Below are 20,664 nucleotides of genomic sequence, written 5' to 3'. Positions count from 1 at the left end.
TTCCTTCCCCTTGCCCCCTCTTTAGAGGTGCCATCGTAGTGGTAAGCAGCAACGTGGGGCCGTCAGTGCAGCGTGGCGTCGCAAATAGCGGTCCTGGGCAGAGGAACAGAGTGATATGTAATAGGGGGAGCACAGGTTTTTCATATAGTCAGCACTAGAGACTCTAGGTTATCCAGATGGCGTCCAGTTTAAAAAGTCTCCATCTATTTAGTTCTATCTTACGCTCCTGTAACAGAGCAGAGAAGCAGGACAAAGTCCGTTGGCGGAAGCTGAAGCAAGAGAGGCTCAGATGAGGCTTTTCTATTTTAGTTTACTTTAGCAGAGAGGATAAGTAGCCGTGTAAGAGGGTGCAATGAATTCTCTGTGTTGGAGCCTTCCCACCAGGATTTCATGTTTTTCCAAAAACCCTGCTCCATCCGAGGAGGACGTTGACAGCTCCGTGTGGCGGGGTCACAGCCCAGCCCAGGCGTCATGCTGCTCCTGTCCGTCCTGTGGGTCCCTTTCCTGCCCTCCTGTCCGTCCTGTGGGTCCCTTTCCCGCCCGCTCCTCTCCCGCACCGGGGCAGTGCCGGCGTGCCGCCAGCCCCGCGCCCCGCTCTCCGCCCCAACAGAGTGCCGGGAGCTGCTGCTGCAGACGGCGGTGCCCATCCTGCAGGAGCTGATCGAGAAGGGGGAGGAGGAAGATGCCTGCATTGAGCTGCTCAGCAACATCCTGGAGGTGCTGTACAGGGCCCAGAAGGTAAATCCCGACTTCTCTGCTGCCTCCTTTTCCCTCTCCAGTAATTGCCTTGGAAATTACCTGACTAAACCCGTTTGAGTAGGGCTAAGCACAAATTACTGGCCACGACATGGTTGGGACTAATCGTGGTCCCTCCAAAGTCGCAGGGGGCTGTTGGTGCCCACCGTCCCAGTGGGAACCTGCCCAAGCTGGGGGTAAAAACCTTTTGATTTCCACCTCAGCTGTCTCTGGCGAGTTCCTTTCAGTCCCCATAAATGGGGAAGAGGCCTCCCAGCCAAGGGACGGCACCGACCCGAGGATAAGGGGGTGCATCGCTGGCCGTGCCTCTCGCTGTCGCTGCTCTGCAGGCCCAGGAGAAGGGCGAGGGCAGGGGAGAAGGCAGCCGGTGGCGATTGCCTGCTGGCTCCTGGGCAGCATTGCACTCCGAAATTAGCAGTGACGGCCCTAAACATCAGCCAGAGTGCCGCGGCGTGGGGTCCAGCCCAGCACCCCACAGCAGAGAGCTGACCATGCCCGGGGAGGCGGGGAGCCCCACATGCCTGTCCCCCACGCTGCCTGCAGGAGCCTGCCTGCTGGCGCGGGGCACCAACGCAAGAGGTCACAGTAATAACCAGTCCAGCTGCCACTCAGGGCTGAGCGGGCTGGGCGTCCTGCTGCGGGTGCCTGACTTGTCCCGGGCTGGCCTCCGGTGGGACGGGACTGTCCCTGCCGGGCATCAGCCCGACTTCCCGGGGTGCTGTTTGTTGCAGAGAGCGGAGGAGCTGCGAGCGCAGCATGGCGCAGGCGAGGGACGGCACAAGGACCGTGGGGACGCGGAGCTGGTGAGTGCCTCTCTGGTGGGCTTCGGCACTCGGCAGATGGTGGGAAGGGCTGCACGTTCGGGAAGGGCTTATCTGCATCTCACTGCGGTGACAAACCCTGTGCGGTCACCTGGAGTCAACGCGCGGAGCTGGGCTGCTGGCAGGGACGCTGCAGGGACGGGGTCAGGCCTGGGAAGTGCCCTGCAGAGCTGCGTGGCTCTAGGCTTGCTGTGAGCCCCCAGGGCCCCGTGTCCCTCGCTCTGGCCCCCCGTGGCCTCGGTGTTTTGTGGTGCACCGGTGGATGGGCTCGGGCCGTTCCGGCGCCTCGCTCGAGCAAGGAGCGAGCGAGGTCTCACGGCTCTCGGGGGGCATCGGGGCTGCGGGGTGGCCTGGCGGCGATCCCAGCCTGGCAGGCAAGGTGTGTGCGAGGTGTGCCGGTGCTCCAGAGCTGGCTGGTGGCCCCGCGTGGCCCCGCGTGGCCCCGCTGGACTCGCTGCTCCCCAAGCGCTGAAAGGATAAAGCGTGGGCTTGCAACACAGGAAGCAGCGTACAAAAGACAGAGCACAACCGGTGATTGCTGACAGCCCGGCAGCGTGACCGGCGGTCACGGCTCTCCTTGTAGGCTCCCGCCCTGGCATCAACGGGTGTTTGGGCTGAGCACATTGAAGTCACAGGCACGAGCAGAGCCCTCGCGCAACCGCGCTGGCAGCTCCCTCCCTGGGTCACCCTTCTCCGTTTCCTGCGGCACAGAAATGCGGAATGCTGCGTGGTGTGGGATGCTGGGTCTCGTCGCTGCGGTGCCAGGCTGATGTACCTGGCGGGGCCAGGCGTGTCCCTACCTCGGTGGCCGTCCCCCTTTCCCCGTGTTGCCTGGGTGGTACAGCCTCCATCCCCTGCCTTTCTGCAGCTAGCATCGGGCCACATCCCTGCGCCACCCATCACCACCTCTCCCCGCAAGCCCCAGTCCACCCACAGCGGGGCCAAGTGGCTGGAAGTCGCATGGCAGCTGCTGGTGGTGGCCGTTCCTGCAACGTTTTGGGAAAGTGCAGGGATCTGTGCTCTGGCTCTGCAGGATACTTCCTCTATTTCTGGTCTTTCTAGGCTGGTCTGTGCTTTGGGGTCCCTTTCTGGGACCCCTTGGGAAGTCCAGATGTCACACCTACAGCACAGCGACCGGCGCTGCGGAAGCTGAATTAGACGTGTGCCACCACGTCCTGGGTGGGCGAGGTGGCTGTGTGAGCGTGGCTTTTTAATTCCCGTGGCACTGGGACGCCCAGGCAATGGAAGGGAAAGCTTGGAAATAGTGGTTGAAATGTCTTATTTTGGCCCTAACTTTTAAACCTAAAATAGCCTTTAAGGAGAGGATAGTCAGGATGCTCCTGGGTGAGGATCCTTCTCTGGTTTCAACCCCTTGTGAGCTGAAACCCACCTTTGTCTGTGGTACAGACTGCTGTGGGGGACAGCTCTGGCTAGCATGGACGCAGCCGTCCCAGCCGTCCCCAGCTGTCCCCAGCCATCCCCAGTTGGGTGGCCGGCTTTGCCAGGGAGGCGTACGAGGCCGAGCTGTGCAGAGACCCTGAGCTTTATATTTATACCGGAGCACATCGCCTTGTTCCAGCTGCAGCTCCAGCTGGTCGCCCTGACGCTGCCGGTCCCCCGCGCAGTGATTAAACGAGCCGTATTTGCTGTGCTAGAGTGGACAAGACTTTTAGTTCAGTATTTCATATAAATCACGAATCTTTAGAGTCAGCTTGTGATTTCCCGACTCCTGTCCTGTCCCTCCTGGCAGCAGGCTCCCGCCCAGCCACCACCAAGGACCAGAGCTGTCTGGTCCCACCGCTGAGGCTCCCGAGCCCAGGGCTCGTCCAGCAGCCACGGTCCCCCACAGCTGGAGCTGCAGAGCTGTTGGGGCTTGTCCCACGGCCACCGTCTCCTGCGGCTGGAGCAGAGCTGCTTCCTCCCCGCTCCACGGGGCACTATGGGGTGCTGAGGAAACTTGTGCCCTCAGCCCTGGCTCCTGCGCCCTCTGCCAAGAATAACTGCAAACACTTTGCAACCTCCTTGCCTGCTTTTCTTGGTGAGCCGCAGTAATTGCAGCGGTGCCACGGGGCCGATCATGTGTGGCCCGGGAGGCGGCGTGCCCCCAGCCCAGCCTGCCATGCCTGTGGGGGCTGGGGCCCGCATGCCGGCTCTGTGCCGCGGGCGCGATTCCCGTCGGCTGTGGTGATGGTGCTGTCACCTGTGCCCTCCCTCCCGGCACCACGGCAGGCAGCGCCAGGCGCTCAGGCATGGCCATGACACCTCTTGCCTTGCAGGTGAAGGTGAAGAAGCATATCCAGCTGATCCTGGAGCGGCTGCTGCACATCGTCAATCGGAGGGTGATCGTCCTGGACCGGGAGAACACCCTGCGGGTGAGTACCACCACCGCTGCCTCATGCCGCGCCGGGTGTCGGGGCTGCGCCGCTTCCCACAGCTGCCTTTGGGAGATGCGGGAGATGCAAAAGGTGTCGCTGATTTAGGGGTCTGGGTCCGGGTGACCAGCGCTGCTCCTCGCTGGCACTGCAGCCTGGTACCCAGCTGGCTGGGGCTGGATGTGCAGGTATTAAACACCGCAGGATGCACGAGAAAGCCCAAAAGGGAGGGGGAGCCGTGCCAGGAGCAGGTCTGGAGCAGAGGGTGCCTTGGGGGGAGCAGGCAGGGTGTTTGTGATGAGAAAGCCCATTCTGGAAGCAGATGAGGGGTTTGGGCTGTAGTCTCCAGAAAACCAGCGACTGGAGCCGATGAACCGTCACAATTTTACATGGCAAGAACACGTGGGAGCAATGTGCTGGGACACCCCCTCTCCTGGGAGGCATAGGCCGGTCAGAGCGCTGCTCAGCCGAAGCTTCACGCAGAGCAGCTGCACTGGGTGCAATGATCTGATCGTGAAGGAGGGGGAAACGGAGCTGTGGCCAGCGTGGGTGCAGGGGCACTCTGATGCGGACGTGGCGGCAGACCCAGTGTGCTCAGCTGGGCAGCGAGGTTGGGCCCCGCAAGCTGCTCTGGGTCTGGAGCCCGGAGCGAGCGGCGGGGCAGAGCAGGAGTGGGGAAGCGCCGTGCTGCGGGGAAGCGCCGTGCTGTGCCGTGCCGCGCTGCGTGCCATGCCAGGGGAGGTGTGGGCATCCAGAGTGGCAGCTTGGCCCTTTGCTTGAGCCTTCTTGGGATAAGCCTGCAGGTTTGCCATCCTGTTCTTTGTTCTCGTTAATAAAGACCTAACTAAACTGAGGCAGTAAAGCTGGCGGGCAGGACAGCAGCTTTATCCTCACGGGCCCTGCCCACGCTCTCCGGCGGATGAGGCTGCCCTGGTCTGCGAGTGTCCCGGGTGCTGGGATTGCTCCCACCGATGCGCTGAGGCATCGGTGTTGCCGCTCCCTGCCCGGTGACCCCTTCTCGTACCCCCGGTCTCCCCTCCGGCTCCCTGCTCAGCCTGCCCTCCCCTGCCCGCTCGGCCGGCGCAGCCCCGGCAGTGCAGCCCCGTGGTGATGTTTCCTGACAGCGGCTCTGCCGTCCTGGGGTGGCTTTACTGGCCGAGACGATGGCGGGCGCGGTCCCTGGCACGCGCCCGCGGCTCTGCTGCCGAAAGCTGCACCGCTGGGGCTGTGCCGGGCGGGCACAGCGGGCTCTCAGCGTTGGAGTGTGACTCAGGCAGGAGATGTGACTCAGGCAGGAGATGCGACTCAGGCAGGAGATGCATACAGGGTTGCATTTGGTATCGTCTTGCTTTTAGCCTTTGTTCCCAGGCTGCGTGATTCAGTGCCAGAGGAAGCAAGAGCAAACAGTGCTGTTGGGTGCGCTCTGCCAGGCTGTGGCAGAGGCGAGGAGGGACGCTGGGTGCTGAAGCACGGCCCCATACTCAGTGTGGGAGGAGGGGAGCGATCCTTTGGCTGCGCCTCACGCCCACCACTTGCTCCCCTTCCCATGTGCTGGCCCTGCTGGGCTCCAGAAATGCCGTCTGGCCGCTTTCCCAGTGTCGTTCATCATTTCCATGCCGCTGCTGCAGCCCCTGCTTTCACCCCGGTGTCCGAGGCCCCTCAGCCCAGGCTGCTCCAGCACATGCGGCTGCCAGGAAGGCTGGGGGGACCACAAACACGTGTGCCCCCGCCGGGGGCGGCCTCCATGCGTCCTGTTGCTGCTGGGCAAGCAGGGAGGAGCGCCCCAGATTCACTGTCCCGGGAACTTGGGCACTGAGAGGCCTCCGACCTCCCCTGCCCCCGCCTTGACAGCTCGGCCCCGTCCCACGGGGCTCACGAGTGCCCTGCCGGGAAGGGGCGAGCTGCCGCAGGAGAGGCTGCGGCTGAGGCTCGGGCGGCTGCTGGCGAGCGGGGCTGGTGCTGGGCGCTGCAGCATCTCCCACGGCCGAGTGGTCAGGGCCCCTCGGCACCACAGGGTCCCCTCAGCACCGCCGGCCCCCCTCGGCACTGCCGGGCTGCAGCCCCGCAAGCGCCAGGCGGGTCCCTGGCGCAAGGGATGGGGCTTTACGCCGTGTCCTGCACGTGCGAGTCTCCTGCTTCGGGGTACCGTGGTGTGGGCGCCAGCTGGAGAGGCGGTGGCCAGACCTTCCTGCCCTCTGCCCCCTCGCCAGACCTCTGGTTGCAACAGCCGTGGCCCGGGGTGCCAGGTGCTTGCCGGAGGAGGCTGGGCGATGTCCTCTCCGAGGCCGGTGGCCCCGCTGGGAGAGCCGTGACTACTCCTGCCGCCGGCGGACGCTGAGGTGAGAGCCCCGGCGCTGCGTGCGGGTGGCGTCGCCCGGCGCTGGGCTCTGGGGAGCGCTCGCCCCGCGGCTCCGCGGCGGCGGGGGGTGTCAGGGCATGGCGCGTCCCGCCGGGCTGGGGGAGCGTGGGGAGCACTTACTGCGCCGCACCCGGCGTACCCCCGCCTCCCGCCGCTGCCGCCGGCCGCTCTGAGCTGGGGCCCTCGCTGAACTGCCCTCCCGTGGGCAGCCTTGCAGAGGCTGGGGTATTTGAGCTGCTCACTCCTTCCTCCCTGTAATTTGCCGGCGCACCCTGCAGCCAGGGAGGCCCTACCTCCTGGGGCAGCCCCGGGTACAGGCAGGCCGTGCGGGGCTCAGCCTCCAGCCGCCCGGCCTCGCACAGGGGAGCTCGCTGGAGGGAGAGCCACGTCCCCCGGGACGCCCACACAACCCGCCCGCCCACCCGGGTCTCGGGGACAGGCCTCCTCTCTCCCGGCCAGGGTCCCACAGAGACCATTTCCCACTGTCTCGGACCAGGGGTGCAGGAGAAATCCTCGGCTCTCCTGGCTAACCTGCAGGCAGCAGCCGGGGTGACGGGCGAGCAGCCTACGCTGTGGGGTGCGGGGACGGGTGCTGGGGCGATTTCAGCCGGGGCAGGCTGGGAGCACCGGGGCTGAGGTGGCCCTCGGGGAGCCCCGAGGCAGAGGAGGGCCCGAGGCTGCTCTCGCCGAGGGGCTGTGGGCGCCTGGGGCTGAGCGAGCACTGCAACCCGTGTAGGGGAACGGCCGCCGGCCTCCTCCTCCTCATCCAGAACAGAAGTGCACAGTGGGAGAGGATGTAACAAAAATAGCGTCTCCGTAGAATTTATTGAAGTCTCATTAAATACAGCCATTGTTCCCCTCGCCTTATTTACACAGGGGCTTCGATAGATTAAACTGAACGGTTAAAAATATAAAAGCTGGTGCTACCCAAACCCTACCGTCAGAGGGAGGGAGAGGAGGAAGGAGACGTGGGCAGGGGGTCAGTGCTGGGACGGTGCCCCCGCGCTCCTGGCCCGCCAGGCACTGCTGGCTCACAGGAACCAGAAGCATTTGCGCCTGGATTTCTTCGCGTCCAGCTTTGCAGGCAGCTTTGTCACCGGCGACGGCTCTTGCCTGGGCGGCAGGATGGCCCCCGCCGCTGCTGCAGGGGAGCTCGGCGTCGTGTCACCCTCGATATGGCTCAGCACCCGCTGGAAGCGGCCCTCCTGCTGCCGGAAATCGTGCTCCACGCTGCGGGCGAGCAGGGCGAAGGGGACGGCGTTAGAGGCCATCGCCTGCCGCGGCCCCCTGCCCGCCACGGCTCCCGGCACTTCCCGGGGTCACCGTGCACCCCTGCGAGGGGACGTCCGGATGGCACGCCCTTCAGACAGCTCCTGCCCACCACCCTCACCCTCAGGGGCTGTAAGTGGGGGGGTGGGGGCCGGATCTGTCCCAAACTGCCTGCAGCAGTGGGGTCTGCAGCTGGGCACGTGGCACCGCACGGCTAACCCTGCCGTGCCGGAGCATCCAGGGACCTCTCCTTCCAGAGGGACAGACCGACAAACAGCCCTGACCTGGTGCCAGGGGGTATTTTGGGATGAGTCACCCTCAGCTGCCCCCCCCACCTTTTTTCTTATCCAGCCTCAAAGCCTGGCGCTGCCTCTGCTTTTCTCTTGGGGTTGACTGTGCTTTTTCCTCTGTTTCCCCCACTCGCCAGAGCTCCTTTGCCCTAAACGCCTGCCCTAAATAAGGACAAACACGCCAAGTCCCTCCTGGGGAGCTGATCTGCTGCAAGGGGCCTCCCCAAGTGCCAGCGACTTGTTCCCAGCCCACGGTGCTGGTGGCACTTAGGTGGCACTCAGGCCCTGGGCAATTGGGGTTTCCTGCGGCAGAGGCAGAGTCCCCGACTCGGGAGTGCAGCGGCTCCTCTGCCCTGATCAGGACATCAGCAGCAATGCCCGTTAGTGCCCCGCAGGGACCGGTGGCACTGCTGCAAGGGCTGGCCGTCCTCGGCAAGGCAGCCGCGCTCCCAGCACAGAGGGGAGGGCCCAGGAAGGCACCGGACATACCGGGCACCCTGGAGTCGCCGGCCACAGCAGCGTGCTTCCCTTGCTGCCATCCCCTCGCTGCAGGACCGCGATGTGCTCCTGGGTACGGCTTCTGGTGGTGCTGCTCCATCCCCGCGGGGTGCAGGGTCCCTCCCAGCTCAGACTAACACATGCTGAGACTTTGCCCGCGACCTGCCCAGGGCAGGGAGCCAGCCAACCGCCCTAGCTGGGGACCGGTGCCGACGCAGGGGGGCCAGCCCAGGGTCTGTGGGACCCCGGTTAGCACTGAGCCCCCCGGAGAGGGGCTGCCCGTCCCTGGGGCCAGGGTGTCTCATCCTGCTGTGGCTGCCACCAGCGCTGAGCCCGGACCCGATGGGCTGAGGGCAGCTGCAGCGTCAGGAGGTGGCACAAGATGGAAGGGCTGCGCTGCTGCCTGTCACACCACTGGTGATGCAAGGAATTAGGGTGCCCTGGGTCTGGGTAGGTAAGGGGGGCTGTGCCCCCACCACAGCCCTCAGGTTTCCTGCAAGTGCCGGAGCCCTCCGGTGTCCCCGCAGTGTGCAGGCTGGCTGCTGGCGGCCACGTGCCGTGATGCTTCCTCACTCGGAAAGAGCTCCGATCTCCTCACACCAGCCACGTCCCATCGGATCAGCGAGGTGCTGCAGTGAGTGCCTGGGACCGTGCACGTGGCGCGGCCGCCCACACACGGGGAGCGCCCTGTGAGCCCCACGTGGCACGCTAACACCTCCCGTCTCCTCCTGTCACCTCTCGTCACCTCGCCCTGCGAGGACACTGATTGTCCCCAGCTATTCCTAGCAAAAAGGGCAAGCCGCGGCAAACAGCCCCTTAGCAGGGGGGCAGCGTGGGGAGGGACCCCGACTTCCCAGCACAGACGCAGAGGAGGGCTCGGGGCCGCTACTGGGGTGCACAGCCGGCACGTCTGTGCATGGCCCTGGGACGGGACGCAGGCGGGCAGGTCTGCTCCCCTCTGCGGGTGACCTCCGAGGGCCGGAGCTGCCCCGGCTCCTGGCACCAGGTGCACTCCGCACTCGGCGCTGCCCCTGCTCCCCCTGCCCTGTGTCCCGTGTCCCACCGCGGGACATCACGCGGGTGATCATGTTCTCATCACGCGGATGGCAGCGAAGCCCAGAGGGAGTCCCCAGCGGGAGCCTGGCAATTACAGGGAGCCACCTCCCCCAGATGTGACATCTCTCCCCACCGCTGTGCCACGTGGAGACAGGCTCGTCAGACCCAATTAGCACTGAAGTTCCCCCCGAGCTACAGCAGGGGAGTTCGTGGTGTAAATAAGCAGAGAACAAGGGAGACAGACGCAGCACTGCCGCGGCGGCACGGCGCAGGGGGTGCGAGGGTGCCGGTGCGCAGCGGGGGCCAGTGCTGGGGCACCCCTGGCCTGGAGGTGCCCGGAGGAGAGCGCGTCCGTCCCACGTACAGGCCCTCACAAAAGCACAGTGGGGCAGCAGCTAAACCGCCCCACGCACGCACCGCGGAGTGCTCCTCGGTGCCAGCTCTGCGTGCCCCATCCTGCACTTCCGAGTGCTAGCAGAGTAAGCCTAATTAATAGCAAAATGAGAACATGCCTGGCCAGCCACCTGCACGTGCACGGAGGGAGATGGCAGGCTGCACGCCAGAGGGGCAAACGGACACCCACGGATGCCTGGACGGGCAGAAGGCTCAGGCAAAACTGCAGCTCCCCGATTCCCACAGGGCTGACGGGGAGAGGGCCCCGGCCACGTCACTGCCTGCACCGGGAGGGTGTGAGACGCCTTTCCCTGAGACCAAATGGGCTCTGAGGAGAGAGGGCAGTGGAGAAAAGGGCTTCCACACCCAACCCAGTGCCCACACCAGGGAAGCAGAGCTGAGGACCTGCAGTCCTGGACCCTGGTGAGGGGCAGGAACCCCTGCGCCACTGGCAGCACGTCTGCAGCGTCTATGCGAAGCTGGCACAGGGATGAGATGCAGCCTGGACTCGCAGTGAGTGAGGAAGCCCACCCACCAGCCACTGAGGCTTTCCCCCAGATGTTGCTTTTACAGAAGATCGATGCTCTGCCATCGAATGGAGCAGCTCTTCCCAGCTGCCGCCAGTCAGCTGTCCATGAAAATCCCCATCTACTCCTGGGAGCGGGAGCTCCTCTCCGCAGAGATAAAGGGACCAGATTCAGGCCAAGTAACACCAGGACCCTGCTCTGGCCTTTCAATACGTGGTAGGAGCTGGCTGCAGAGCAGTGACGTGCCTGCACCCGTGCTGGGAGCCCCGGCAGCACGCTGGGGGAAGAGCTGGCACCACTGTGCCAGAACAGCTTGGCTGGCCCGGTGAGCCGAGCCCTGCTCTGAGGACAGCGAGCACCGTGCTAGCACCCGTGCCCCTCCAAATCTGCCGCTGAGGGGTCCCAGCACGCCGGCTGCCGGCCGTGTCCAGGCGCAGCTTCAGCACGGGGCTGGCAGGGCAGACGTGTGGCAATCCCCCGGCGTGGTGTACCCTGCCAGGAGATGCTGCCGTCAGGCCACAGAGCGAGCTGTGAGGAGAGAGGGGGCTGCGAGCTCTCGGCCGGAGCATGCCGCTGGGGGGGAGCAGCCCGTGCGCCCTGTTTGAGGACTCCTTGCAGAGGAAGGGGTCACCCAGCAAAACCAGAAATAGTCCAGGGACGGGCGGCTGCGCCGCCCTGCCCTCAGCACAGCCCAGGCTCAGGCTCTGGCTCAGATGGCATCTCGGTCCCTGCTGCCCCCGTCCCACCTGCGCTGGCGCAGCAGCCCAGCTGCCTGGGCCGGGGCCGGGTCCAGCCCCTCTGCTTGGCCTCAGCTGCAGCAGAGCCGGGGGAACGGCAGTCCTCCGGGTCCGGCGGAGGCACGGGAATGCGTCCCCAGCTCTGCCATGTCCCCGGCTCCGCTGCAGCTCTGCCCGAGCCCCCAGGTTACCCGGTGCTGGCCAAAGCGCCGATGAACACCCCTCTGTGTCCCTGGGGGTGCACGGTTGCCCACTGGGCCCCAGGCCATGGAGGGGGGGGGCTGCGTTTTGCACCGAACTGTCTTTTGGCATGACATGCATTGCTGTCTTCTCTCCAGTCCCATGGGAGCCTCCCGGCAGGCGCAGGGGCCTTGGCAACGGCCTTTCTGTACGTGGTGCCCCCCGACACATGCAAGTGGTCTGTACAGGGTGCCCCGGGAGCAGGGGCGGCTGCAGGGACAGCGGGGCTGACAGCCCTCTGCATCCCCAGCTGCTGCGGGGCCGCAGACGGGCCGGGCCCCTTGGGATATGGACGAGCAGGACGAGGCGCAAGGACATGGCGCTGCACGCTTGGCACGGGGACAGCAGCTCCCTGTGTGCCCTGTCACCTTTTCCCTTCAGCTTCCTGCAATGGCCTCTGCCAGGGACCCGGCACAGGGGGTCTTAGCCGGTCCTGTACAGCCAGGTTTGTGGCTGTCCTAATGCCTTGTCACCAGGCATTTCTGGGACAAACGGAGAGCTCCTCCACTAGGAGGGACAGGAGAGGAAAAGCTGCGACTGTGTTAGCGCCACGTCCCCCCGGGGACAGCTCAGACCTGGACAGGGTGAGACCCTGCAGCCTCTCGTGGCTCGGGGTGCCCTGAGCATCCACCCTGCCACGGGGAGAGGAGGTGGAGCGCAGGCGGGCAGGTCCCCTCCATCCCCCCGCACGGTCCCCAGGAGTGAAGACTTGCAACTTCCCCACATCTCTGCCTCGTAGCCAAATTAGGAGTCTGAGGGGTGGAGGAGAGCAGGGCCCCCACCGGGAACATGCAGGGTGTCAGAGCTGGCTCTTACCTGTAGATGATGCAGGCACAGTCCCGGCAGGTCCCGCAGTTGGCAATGTCTTGCCCTGTCCGGTACGAGTGTCGCCTGCGACAGAGCAGAGGTGCTGTGAGCCTGGAGACCCGGCCTCGGTCTGCCTGTGCCTCCCCAGCCGCCCCCCGGCCCCGCATCTGCACCTCGAGTTCATACTCCAGCAGCCGGGAGCCGGGACCCAGCTCCTCTCCTCCCTGGGACCCCAGCTCCTCTCCTCCCGAGAGGTGCCAGCCCAAGTGTGGTGCCTCTCAGCTCTGCAGATTTCTGAGATGGTTGCAAACCAGAGACAGGCACAGCAGAAGCCCCAAATCCTTCACACCTCCTTTCATCTCCACCCCAGAGCTGCACCTCACGCCCGTGGCCACCCCAGGCCACCGTGCATCTCCCCACACATGGTGCCACAGAGGGAGCAAGACCATGGCAGTGCGAGGTCTGTGCGGGGGCACTCGCGGCACACAGCAGTGCCCTGACAGATGGGCAGAGGGAGATGCTCCAGACTAATCACCAGCCTACACCAAACTCGGGATTTATCTCTTTGATGCTTTCGCACCAGAGAAGCATCCTGCTCCAGGGAAGGTGCATGGGACTCAAATTAAGCTGATGAGCCTCAAAGCTCAGCTCACCCCAAAGCAGTCCTCCTCCCCAATCTCCGCGGAAGGTATCTGCACCCTGCATGTTTCTGCTGCTGGTGCTAAACACCAGCCCCGCTGCACCCCCAGGCCAGCGCACGCTGCAGAGGGAGCACACACCGCGCTGCCCGCTGGACGAACGCCGGCTGCCTGCCCTGCTGCCCTCTTGCCCAGAGCTCCCCGGGGTGCCAGGTCTGTGCTCTCGTCCCCCCATGCAGACTGAATGTCCCCAGCGTCCCCGTTGCCTGCCGGCGGCACGTCCCAGCTCCTGCTGCCCTGCGAGCATGGAGTGTCCACCGGCCACAGCGTCCCGGCGCCCCAGAGGCCAGGCAGCCGCGGGGTGCCTGGGACCAGCAGTGAACCTCTTGCCCGGCCGCAGCGCCAGCCCGATGGTCCCCTGAGCTCGGCAGCCTCCACGTGCCACCGCTGGCCCTGGCTTCGGCTGCCGGCAGGAGAGCCACCGCCTCCCCAGGGAAATGGCCCACCGATGTCTCTCCTGGCTTAGCAGCCTGCAGCTTCTCTGCACGGAGCTTGTGTGCCTTTGGCTTTGCAGCCCGCCCGGGGCTGTGCCGGGGCTGTGCCGGGGCTGTGCCGGGGAGCTGCCCGCGGACCCCCGGCACCCCAGCACTGCCGGCGGCTGCTCCCCAGTGGTGCCCCGACTCTGGCTGCTCTGGGAGCTGTAAGAAAAGGGCCCTATGCAATGCTTTTGGTCACCCTTGCAGACTCCGTGTCCACATCTTCATTGCCCTTCTTAGGCAGCGCAGGCTGCGGCTTTTGGGGGACAGCTGAGAAAACACCCCCACGTCCCACAGAGCAGTCACATTTTCCTGTTTAAACCTTCCTCCTATTACTTGACCTTGATCATGAATGTTCTCAGCCCTCAAAAACTAGGTCTTTTAATGCACCAAATTACATATTACAATTGGGATTATACTCTTAGCACGTAAATTAGCTCATGATACTTTTTTTTTTTATATATATATAAGGTACATATATATGTGGGGGGGTTATCTAACGTTGTATAAACTGTGCCTCTCTGTCAGGATGAGATCTAATCCTGAGACAGGTGTTTGGTCTGAGATGTTGCCGGCGGCAGACGCCTGGACCTTGCGAGGACGTGTTACACCGTGAGCAGCGTCGGGGCTGGTGCACGGCGGGCACCTCAGAGCCACCGTGCGCCTGTGGGATTCTGACCCGTGGCAAATGAGGCCACGCTGTTCCTCAGCATCAGGACACTAGGATAATTTTTTACGCGATTTCCTATCCCATTCCTTATGTCTCCGGGCATCTTGTTTGCTCATTTGACTGCAACAATATACAGAGCCGAGATCTTAATTAAGCTGCCCACAGCGAAGCTAAATCAGCTTCCTTCCCAAGCAGACAAACTCAATTCTGACCGCGGGAGCAAACCTGCCCTCTCAACAGGCACCGGTCTGCACGTACCCCGCAGGGACGAGGCTCGGCGCGGCCACGGCGCGGCCACGGCACGGCCGCGGGTCTACGGGCGCCCCAGAGGGCAGCACGGCAGGCGGGGGGTCACTCCCTGCCTCTCTCCTCTCAGCAGCCGCACAGCCCCTGGGGCAGCAGACCCTCGTGCAACCCTGACAGGCGAGGGGCAAGCGGCCCGTGCCGGGGCTGCCCGGCGAGGGGCAGAGCGGGCTGTGCAGGGGGTCCATGGCGAGGGGCAGAGCGGGCTGTGCAGGGGGTCCATGGCGAGGGGCAAGCGGGCTGTGCAGGGGGTCCATGGCGAGGGGCAAGTGGGCTGTGCAGGGGGTCCATGGCGAGGGGCAGAGCGGGCTGTGCAGGGGGTCCATGGCGAGGGGCAAGCGGGCTGTGCAGGGGGTCCATGGCGAGGGGCAAGCGGGCTGTGCAGGGGGCTGCACGCTGATGCCCAGCAGCGGCACAGTGATCATGGGAGGAGTGAACCCCAGCCCTGGCGCTGGCCGGAGCCCCTGGCACCGCTCTCAGGTCCCCACCCACAGAGGCAGGAGCAGCACTGCTGTGCTCGGCCACAGCAGCTTTGTTCTGCAAAGCCAGGAGAGCGCAGCGGGGTGCTGGACTCCCCGGGGAGCCAGGGTGTGCTGAGCTGCTGGTGCTGCTCCTCTTTCGGGGCGAACAGGGCCAAGCCCAGGACCACGCTCTCCTCCCCTCTGGTGTGGTCGCTCGTGCTGTGCCAGGGCAGGAGCGGCCAGGGCACACACAAAGCCGACCAGGGCCGGCAGCTCCCGTGCAGCCGGGGGAATGGGTGCTCAGAGCGCAGGGAAGGGCCCGTGGGAGCCGGCACCCCAAGGCTGCCGGCAGCTCCCGGCCAGGACGGGCACGCACACACTGCACCCGCAGCCGGGCAGCCTGCACCAGGGAGGGAGCATGGCGCTGCGCACCCCACCTAAACGCCCGCATGGGCTTGCGCGCTCTTGCGAACGCCTCTGTGGCATCCACACTGCCTCTGCTGCCCCTAATTGGAAGGAGGTACTTAGCAGTCATTTGGTTTAGATAAAACAATTAAACACGTGCGTAGGCACCAGGGCCAGGACTACCAGGAGCTGCCCATCTGGCAGGTCCAGATCTCCTCCCGTGTGCCACCCTGCCTCCCCAAAACCGCATGCCAAGTCAGACATACCAATACCGCCACGGCACGCACCGAGCTCGATGTCCCTGGCCGGCTGGGCCCCTCTCCACCGCTGAGGCCAAACTGACGAGCTCTCCTGTCCCGGTGCCCCAGGCTGTCCCCACACGGCTGAGGCACAGCATGGCTCTACCTGAAATGCCGCCCGTAAGCGGCGTGGGGGATGCTCCACAGCACCGCGGTCCCCAGCGCCCCAGGGCCACCTCGCGGGCAGGCGGGTCGTTGAGGGCGGGATGGGCCATGCTGCTCAGCGCGGAGCCTCGCAGGCTGTCCCTCCGGCCCAGGCGTTCCCAGCGTGGGCGCCCAGGTGAAGCTGCTGCCTCCCTGATGGCCAACCCAGTGGAATCGTGGCAGGAGCTCAATGGGAATATCCTGAGCTGCGGCCACTGCTCGGTACCGCAAGACCTTGCTCTTTGGCAAATCCACCTGGGAGGCCGAGGAAAATGGCCCAGGGGATGCCCTGCCCCACCGCCCATGGAGCAGGTCCTGTGCAGGGCAGGGCAGGACGGGGGTGCGTGGGCACCTTCCTGGGGCACCGACACGTCAGTCACTGGGGCACCAGCCGCTGAATTTGTGCCTTAGGTAACTCAAAGGATGGGGCTGAAAACAGGTGTGAGAAATAGGGAGGCTGTCCCCGGGGCACGGCGGCTGTCCCCGGGGCACGGCGGCTGTCCCCGGGGCACGGCAGGGACGTTGTCCCCAGGGCATTCACCATGGCTGGGCTGAGCCTGCAGTCGGGATGCGACATCCCAGGTCTCCGCTCCCAGTGACGTCAGCTGTGCCACAGCCGGGCAGGGGCCCAGCTCCCCTCGTTCCCCTGGCCCGCACCCCCTGCCCCCTTTCCCTGGGCATGGGGAGGGCACCACAGGCACATGCAGAAGAAGCCAGGGCGGGCGAGACATCGCACCACGACGTGGTGTCGCATGGGCATGGACAGCAGCTCTGAGTTTCTCAGAGGGAAACAGGTCCCGGAGGTGGCAGCACCCAAATCTCACCATCCTCCATCCACAGCCCCCCCAGAGACATCGCCCCCCCCGGCCCCCGCCTCTGTCCCGCCTGCTCACCCATCCCGCTGGGCTTCCTTCTTCTCCAGGTCCTGGATGACGTCCAGCAGCACCCGGATGGTTTGTTGGCTGGTCTCCAGCACCCCTTCCAGGGACTGCAGCTGGGACTGCAGGTCCCCCTGCTCCCCGGGCCCCTGGGGGCCCTCTCCCTGAGATGTCCGGGCGTCCTCGTCCCCGGCTGGTGGTCCCATCGGCCCCTTGGCCGCCACCACCAGCTGCAGAAGGTCCTGGATGTGGCGCAGTGTCTCCGACTGCTCGGCGGTGAGGCAGGGCTGCCCGCGCTGGGGGACCTCCGGTGCCTGCCCGGCTGGCTGCGTCCCCACACCGGGGCCCTGTGGGTCCCCGGGCCCCTCTGGTCCTGCACGGCCGTGCCCAGGCTCCGTGGTGTGTAGCCGGCTGCAGATGCCGCGGGGGTCCGGATGGCCGAGCGCAGCTGGTGTCTTCTCCGGCGCGGCGGCAGCAGAGCCGTGCCAGCCCGGCGCTGGTGGGATGGGGGCTGGCGAGGTGCAGCAGGGCCCCCCCCAGGGCGTGCCGCAGAGCTGGTGCTGGGGTGGCAGGGGGTCACGCGGGAGGTTGCCCTGAGCTGGCTGGCGGAGGCCGAGGGTGGCGGTGGTGGGGACGGTCTGCTGGCGGTGCGGCGAGGGCCGGGGTGGTGGGCGCCCGCGGGGCAGACTCCGCTCCGAGTCGCTCCGGCCAAGCCCCTGCAGCTCGGCAGGCGGCCGGGGCTGACCACAGGGCACAGAGGCGGGGCGCGGGGGGGCCCCACGGCTGCCCCCGGGGTTCCTGCGGAGCTGGGCGCAGGCAGGGGGCGGCAGGCAGGGCTCGGGGGCGCAGCTCTGCGCCAGGGAGGTGCAGCGGGCAGTGGGGCACCCGGCCGTGCCTGGATAAGGGGGACAGGGATCCCTGGGCGGTGGCGGTGGCACACGGCACACCGCGGCGTGCTGGGCGAGGGCTGCGGCATGATCGTGCATAGGGAGGCTGCCGGGCACCCGCAGGGGCACAGGCTGGCTGGAGCCGTTGGGCACAGCCCCCCCCGGGCACCAGGCGCTCCCCACGGCAGCAGGCAGCACCGCGTCCCTGGCCACGTCGCAGACGCTCTTGCTGCGGGGCTGGGAGGCTGGGAAGGGCTTCTGGAGGCTGGGGGAGGTCTGGATGGCGGTGCTTATGCACGCCTTCCTGGGCATGGGCAGCGTCAGCGAGCCCGGCTGGGCCTGGGGCCAGCTCCGCCGCGAGGCACAGAGAGCCGCCGGCTCAGGGGCGTCCCTGGGGGGCGGTGAGGCACGTGGGGTGTTGGGGCCATGGGTGGCCGTGGGCCCTGGCGTGGGGCTGGCCGCCCGCCCCGTGCCGCCTTCCACCAGGTCCTTGAAGCGGACCTGCTGCGTGCGGTTGCGCCGGCGCTTGAGGCGGCTCTCGATGTCGGGCGAGTCGCGGTTGAGCAGCACTGAGCGCACCGTCATGGCTTTCTCCTGGCCACCCTCACCGGCGGGGGCCGGGCCGGGAAGGGGCTCGCGGCTGACCATGGCTCAGGGCCCCGGGGCCGCTGCCCTGCGGCAGGGCGCTGCAGTGGGCTGCGGGGGGCCGAGCACCGGTGGCCAGAGCCCTGGGCTGCACCCGTCCCCGGAGCTGCCCGGGGCAGCGGGTGGCCTCATCCCGTGCCACCGCGGAGAGGGGACGCTGCGCGGGAGGTGGGCAAGGGGCTGCTGGGCATGCTGCCCGCTGCCCGGCCCTACAGCCCCCGGCCCGCTGCCCCGACAGCCCTGCCCGCCGCCGTGCCTCCCCGACGGTGCCGGCAGCCCATGGTCCTGCTGCCGTCCGCCCTGGCTCAGGGCTGCCCGGGGCAGGCTGCCCGGGGTGCCGGGTGCCGGTCCCTGCCCATGGCTCCTGGGCTCCCGGACCTGTGGGGACAGAGAGAGGTGGGTGAGCCCCGGCCCTGCTGCTGCAGTCCCCCCGAGGACGGGAGCGTCCCCCGCGTGCCGCGCTGCCCTGCGGAGCCACTGGCCTCTGCCTGCCTCTGCGTGCTCCCTCCCAGCCCCGCCATCACAAAACGCGAAGAGACAAGCTTTGATCTCCGGCGCTGCCTCTTCAGCACAAAGAGAGAAGGAAAAAACGAAACCCCTTTAGCATAAACACGTTACAAGTTCACAGCTCAAATCAAGCAGAAGCAGCTGTTAAAAATAGCTCTGCCTCACTGGGGCCGGTGCCTCGTGTTCATGGGGCGCTGGCAGTGGGAGGGCAGGCGCGGGGCAGGCACGGGGGGCTGCTGCGCGTGGGCACGGGGCAGAGCTGGGCTGGGCATGGGGGGGCTCCGGCGTGGGATGGATGGACGTGGGGTATCTGCTGTACGCGGGGCACCGGCTCTGAGGGGGACGTATGGACGTGGGGTATCCGCTGTACGCGGGGCACCGGTGTGGGACGGATGGACGTGGGGTATCCGCTGTACGCGGGGCACCGGCGTGGGATGGATGGACGTGGGGTATCCGCTGTACGCGGGGCACCGGTGTGGGATGGATGGACGTGGGGTATCCGCTGTACGCGGGGCACCGGCGTGGGATGGATGGATGTGGGGTATCCGCTGTACGCGGGGCACCGGCTCTGCGTGGGGCTGGACAAGGTGTGGGGCACCCAACCTGTGTGGGCCATGGCTGGAGAGGGCACAGGACCTGTCGTGGGTGGGGCAGGGCTGCACTGGGCACAGGGGACCTGTTGTGTGTGGGACATGGCTGGACTGGCACAGGGGACCCGTCCTGTGTGGGGCAAGACCGGACTGAGCACAGGGCCCCACCCTGCACGCGGCACCCACCAGCGGTGCGGCAGGGCTGGCTGGGCTGCAGGCGTGAGGGACCAGCTCCCTGGGCAGGGACGGAGCCTGTGGCTCGGGGACACTGAGCCGCCTCGAGCGTGTGAGAACCAGCCGAGAGGGAGAACTGGCATCGCAGCTAAGACAGCGTCTTCATCGCTCCCTGACCCTCGCCATGGGGAAGGGCGGCCGCTGGTGTCTCGCCAGCTCTCAGCCCTGGCTCTGCCACAGGGCTGTGGCTCGCGGAGGCTGCGGCAGGGCTGCCTCTGGAGAGCGAGGTCTCCCCGGGGCATCGTACCTTCCGCCACCGCGCCGCCCAGGCAGCCTGCCCGCTCGCGCCAACTCGTGCCTCACGTGCAGGCACGCGGCACAGCTCCCGCTCGCAGGGCCACCACCGGGACCTGGCTGCAGGACCCAGGCCACAGCTCGTGCCTGGGGACGCGTCCCTGACACCAGCAGCGCTTCCCAGGCGGCAGAGGGGCAGGACCGGGGGGGCTGGCCCTGCCCCAGAGCAGGGGCTCTCACACGGTGGGATCACTCCCCGCCACGTCCCCGTCCCTGCCATTGTTGGCGCGCAGCTATGCAGGGCTCCTCCTCCTGGCACAGGCAGGGCAAACCTCCCTCCGCAGCCCTGTCCTGGCCATACCCCCCCACCAGCACCAAGCCCCCATACCCGCCTCGCTCTGCCTCTGCCCACCCTGGTCACCGGCTGCTGCCCAGCCTGTCACGCTGCCGGGGCGTACGACACCGCGGAGCAGGGGGTGCACACCGGGAGCCCTGCCCGCGATGCCTCTGGGGAGCAGAGGAGGCTAACGGCTCATTTCGGGAAGCAGCGCCAGGGACAGGGTGGGAGAGACAGAGACGCCAGCCCCGGCGGGCAGCGGCACTGCTTTGCCCGGTGGTTCAGTCTCCCAGCATTCGAGGTCTGCAAATCCAGAGCTACCTGCGGCGCGGGCGAGGAGCAGAGCGATGTGGGCTCCCCCGTGGCACAGACTCACATCCTCACACCGTGCCATGTCCCGCATCCTGCAGCACCGCAGCTGGCACCGGCGGCCCCTGCCCCGAACCACAGCCCACTGCTGCCCCGGTGCCCCCACGCCCTCTTTGGCACACCGAGACGGGAGCCCTGCTGGCTCCGCAGCCCTGCTGCCCTCACTGCAGACAGGCGCACGGCACCTGCCAGCCCCCCGGCCCTCCTCGCCGTCTTGCCTTGCTCCTGCTGTAACGAAGTGGCTGACTCAGCACAGTGGCCTGGAGTCACCCTGCTCCGGTAACGAGCAAACTTCCCGAGTGCTGAGCACGCCGGTGCCTGGTGCTTCCCAGGCCAGCAGCAACCTGCCGACCCAGCGGAGCGGGGGGCTCATGGAGCCCTCCCGGACCCGCCTCGGCACCG

The 20,664-nt window shown here is 66.4% G+C and overlaps 2 protein-coding genes across 2 annotated transcripts in view; one reads left to right on the top strand and one right to left on the bottom strand.

Moving 5' to 3' along the window:
- The window catches only part of LOC142081563 (dedicator of cytokinesis protein 2-like), an 81,761-nt gene that overhangs the window by 35,805 nt on the left and 25,292 nt on the right, over positions 1-20,664 (top strand). The window contains exons 26-28 of the mRNA XM_075148230.1: positions 611-738; positions 1,488-1,559; positions 3,854-3,949. Coding sequence (XP_075004331.1) covers positions 611-738; positions 1,488-1,559; positions 3,854-3,949 — 296 coding nt within the window. The remainder of the gene's footprint in view (positions 1-610; positions 739-1,487; positions 1,560-3,853; positions 3,950-20,664) is intronic.
- On the bottom strand, positions 7,001-17,994 carry LOC142081558 (uncharacterized). Its single transcript, XM_075148221.1, has 3 exons — positions 16,475-17,994; positions 12,135-12,209; positions 7,001-7,538 (listed from the first exon to the last, which is right to left on the bottom strand). The coding sequence occupies exons 1-3, from the start codon at positions 17,992-17,994 to the stop codon at positions 7,340-7,342; spliced, it is 1,794 nt and encodes a 597-aa protein (XP_075004322.1). The 3' UTR covers positions 7,001-7,339.

The sequence above is a fragment of the Calonectris borealis genome, chromosome 4, assembly GCF_964195595.1.
Source record: "Calonectris borealis chromosome 4, bCalBor7.hap1.2, whole genome shotgun sequence".
In the NCBI taxonomy this organism is placed as follows: Eukaryota; Metazoa; Chordata; class Aves; order Procellariiformes; family Procellariidae; genus Calonectris; species Calonectris borealis.
Note: the sequence above shows the minus strand (reverse complement) of the source record. Positions and strands in the feature narration are given on the sequence as shown.

Coding starts and splice junctions, on each gene's coding strand:
- LOC142081558 (XM_075148221.1), bottom strand. CDS start 17,994: ATGGTCAGCCGCGAGCCCCTTCCCGGCCCGGCCCCCGCCGGTGAGGGT. Junction 12,210..16,474: donor AAGGAAGCCCAGCGGGATGG/GTGAGCAGGCGG, acceptor GCTCTGTCGCAG/GCGACACTCGTACCGGACAG. Junction 7,539..12,134: donor TGTGCCTGCATCATCTACAG/GTAAGAGCCAGC, acceptor GCTCGCCCGCAG/CGTGGAGCACGATTTCCGGC.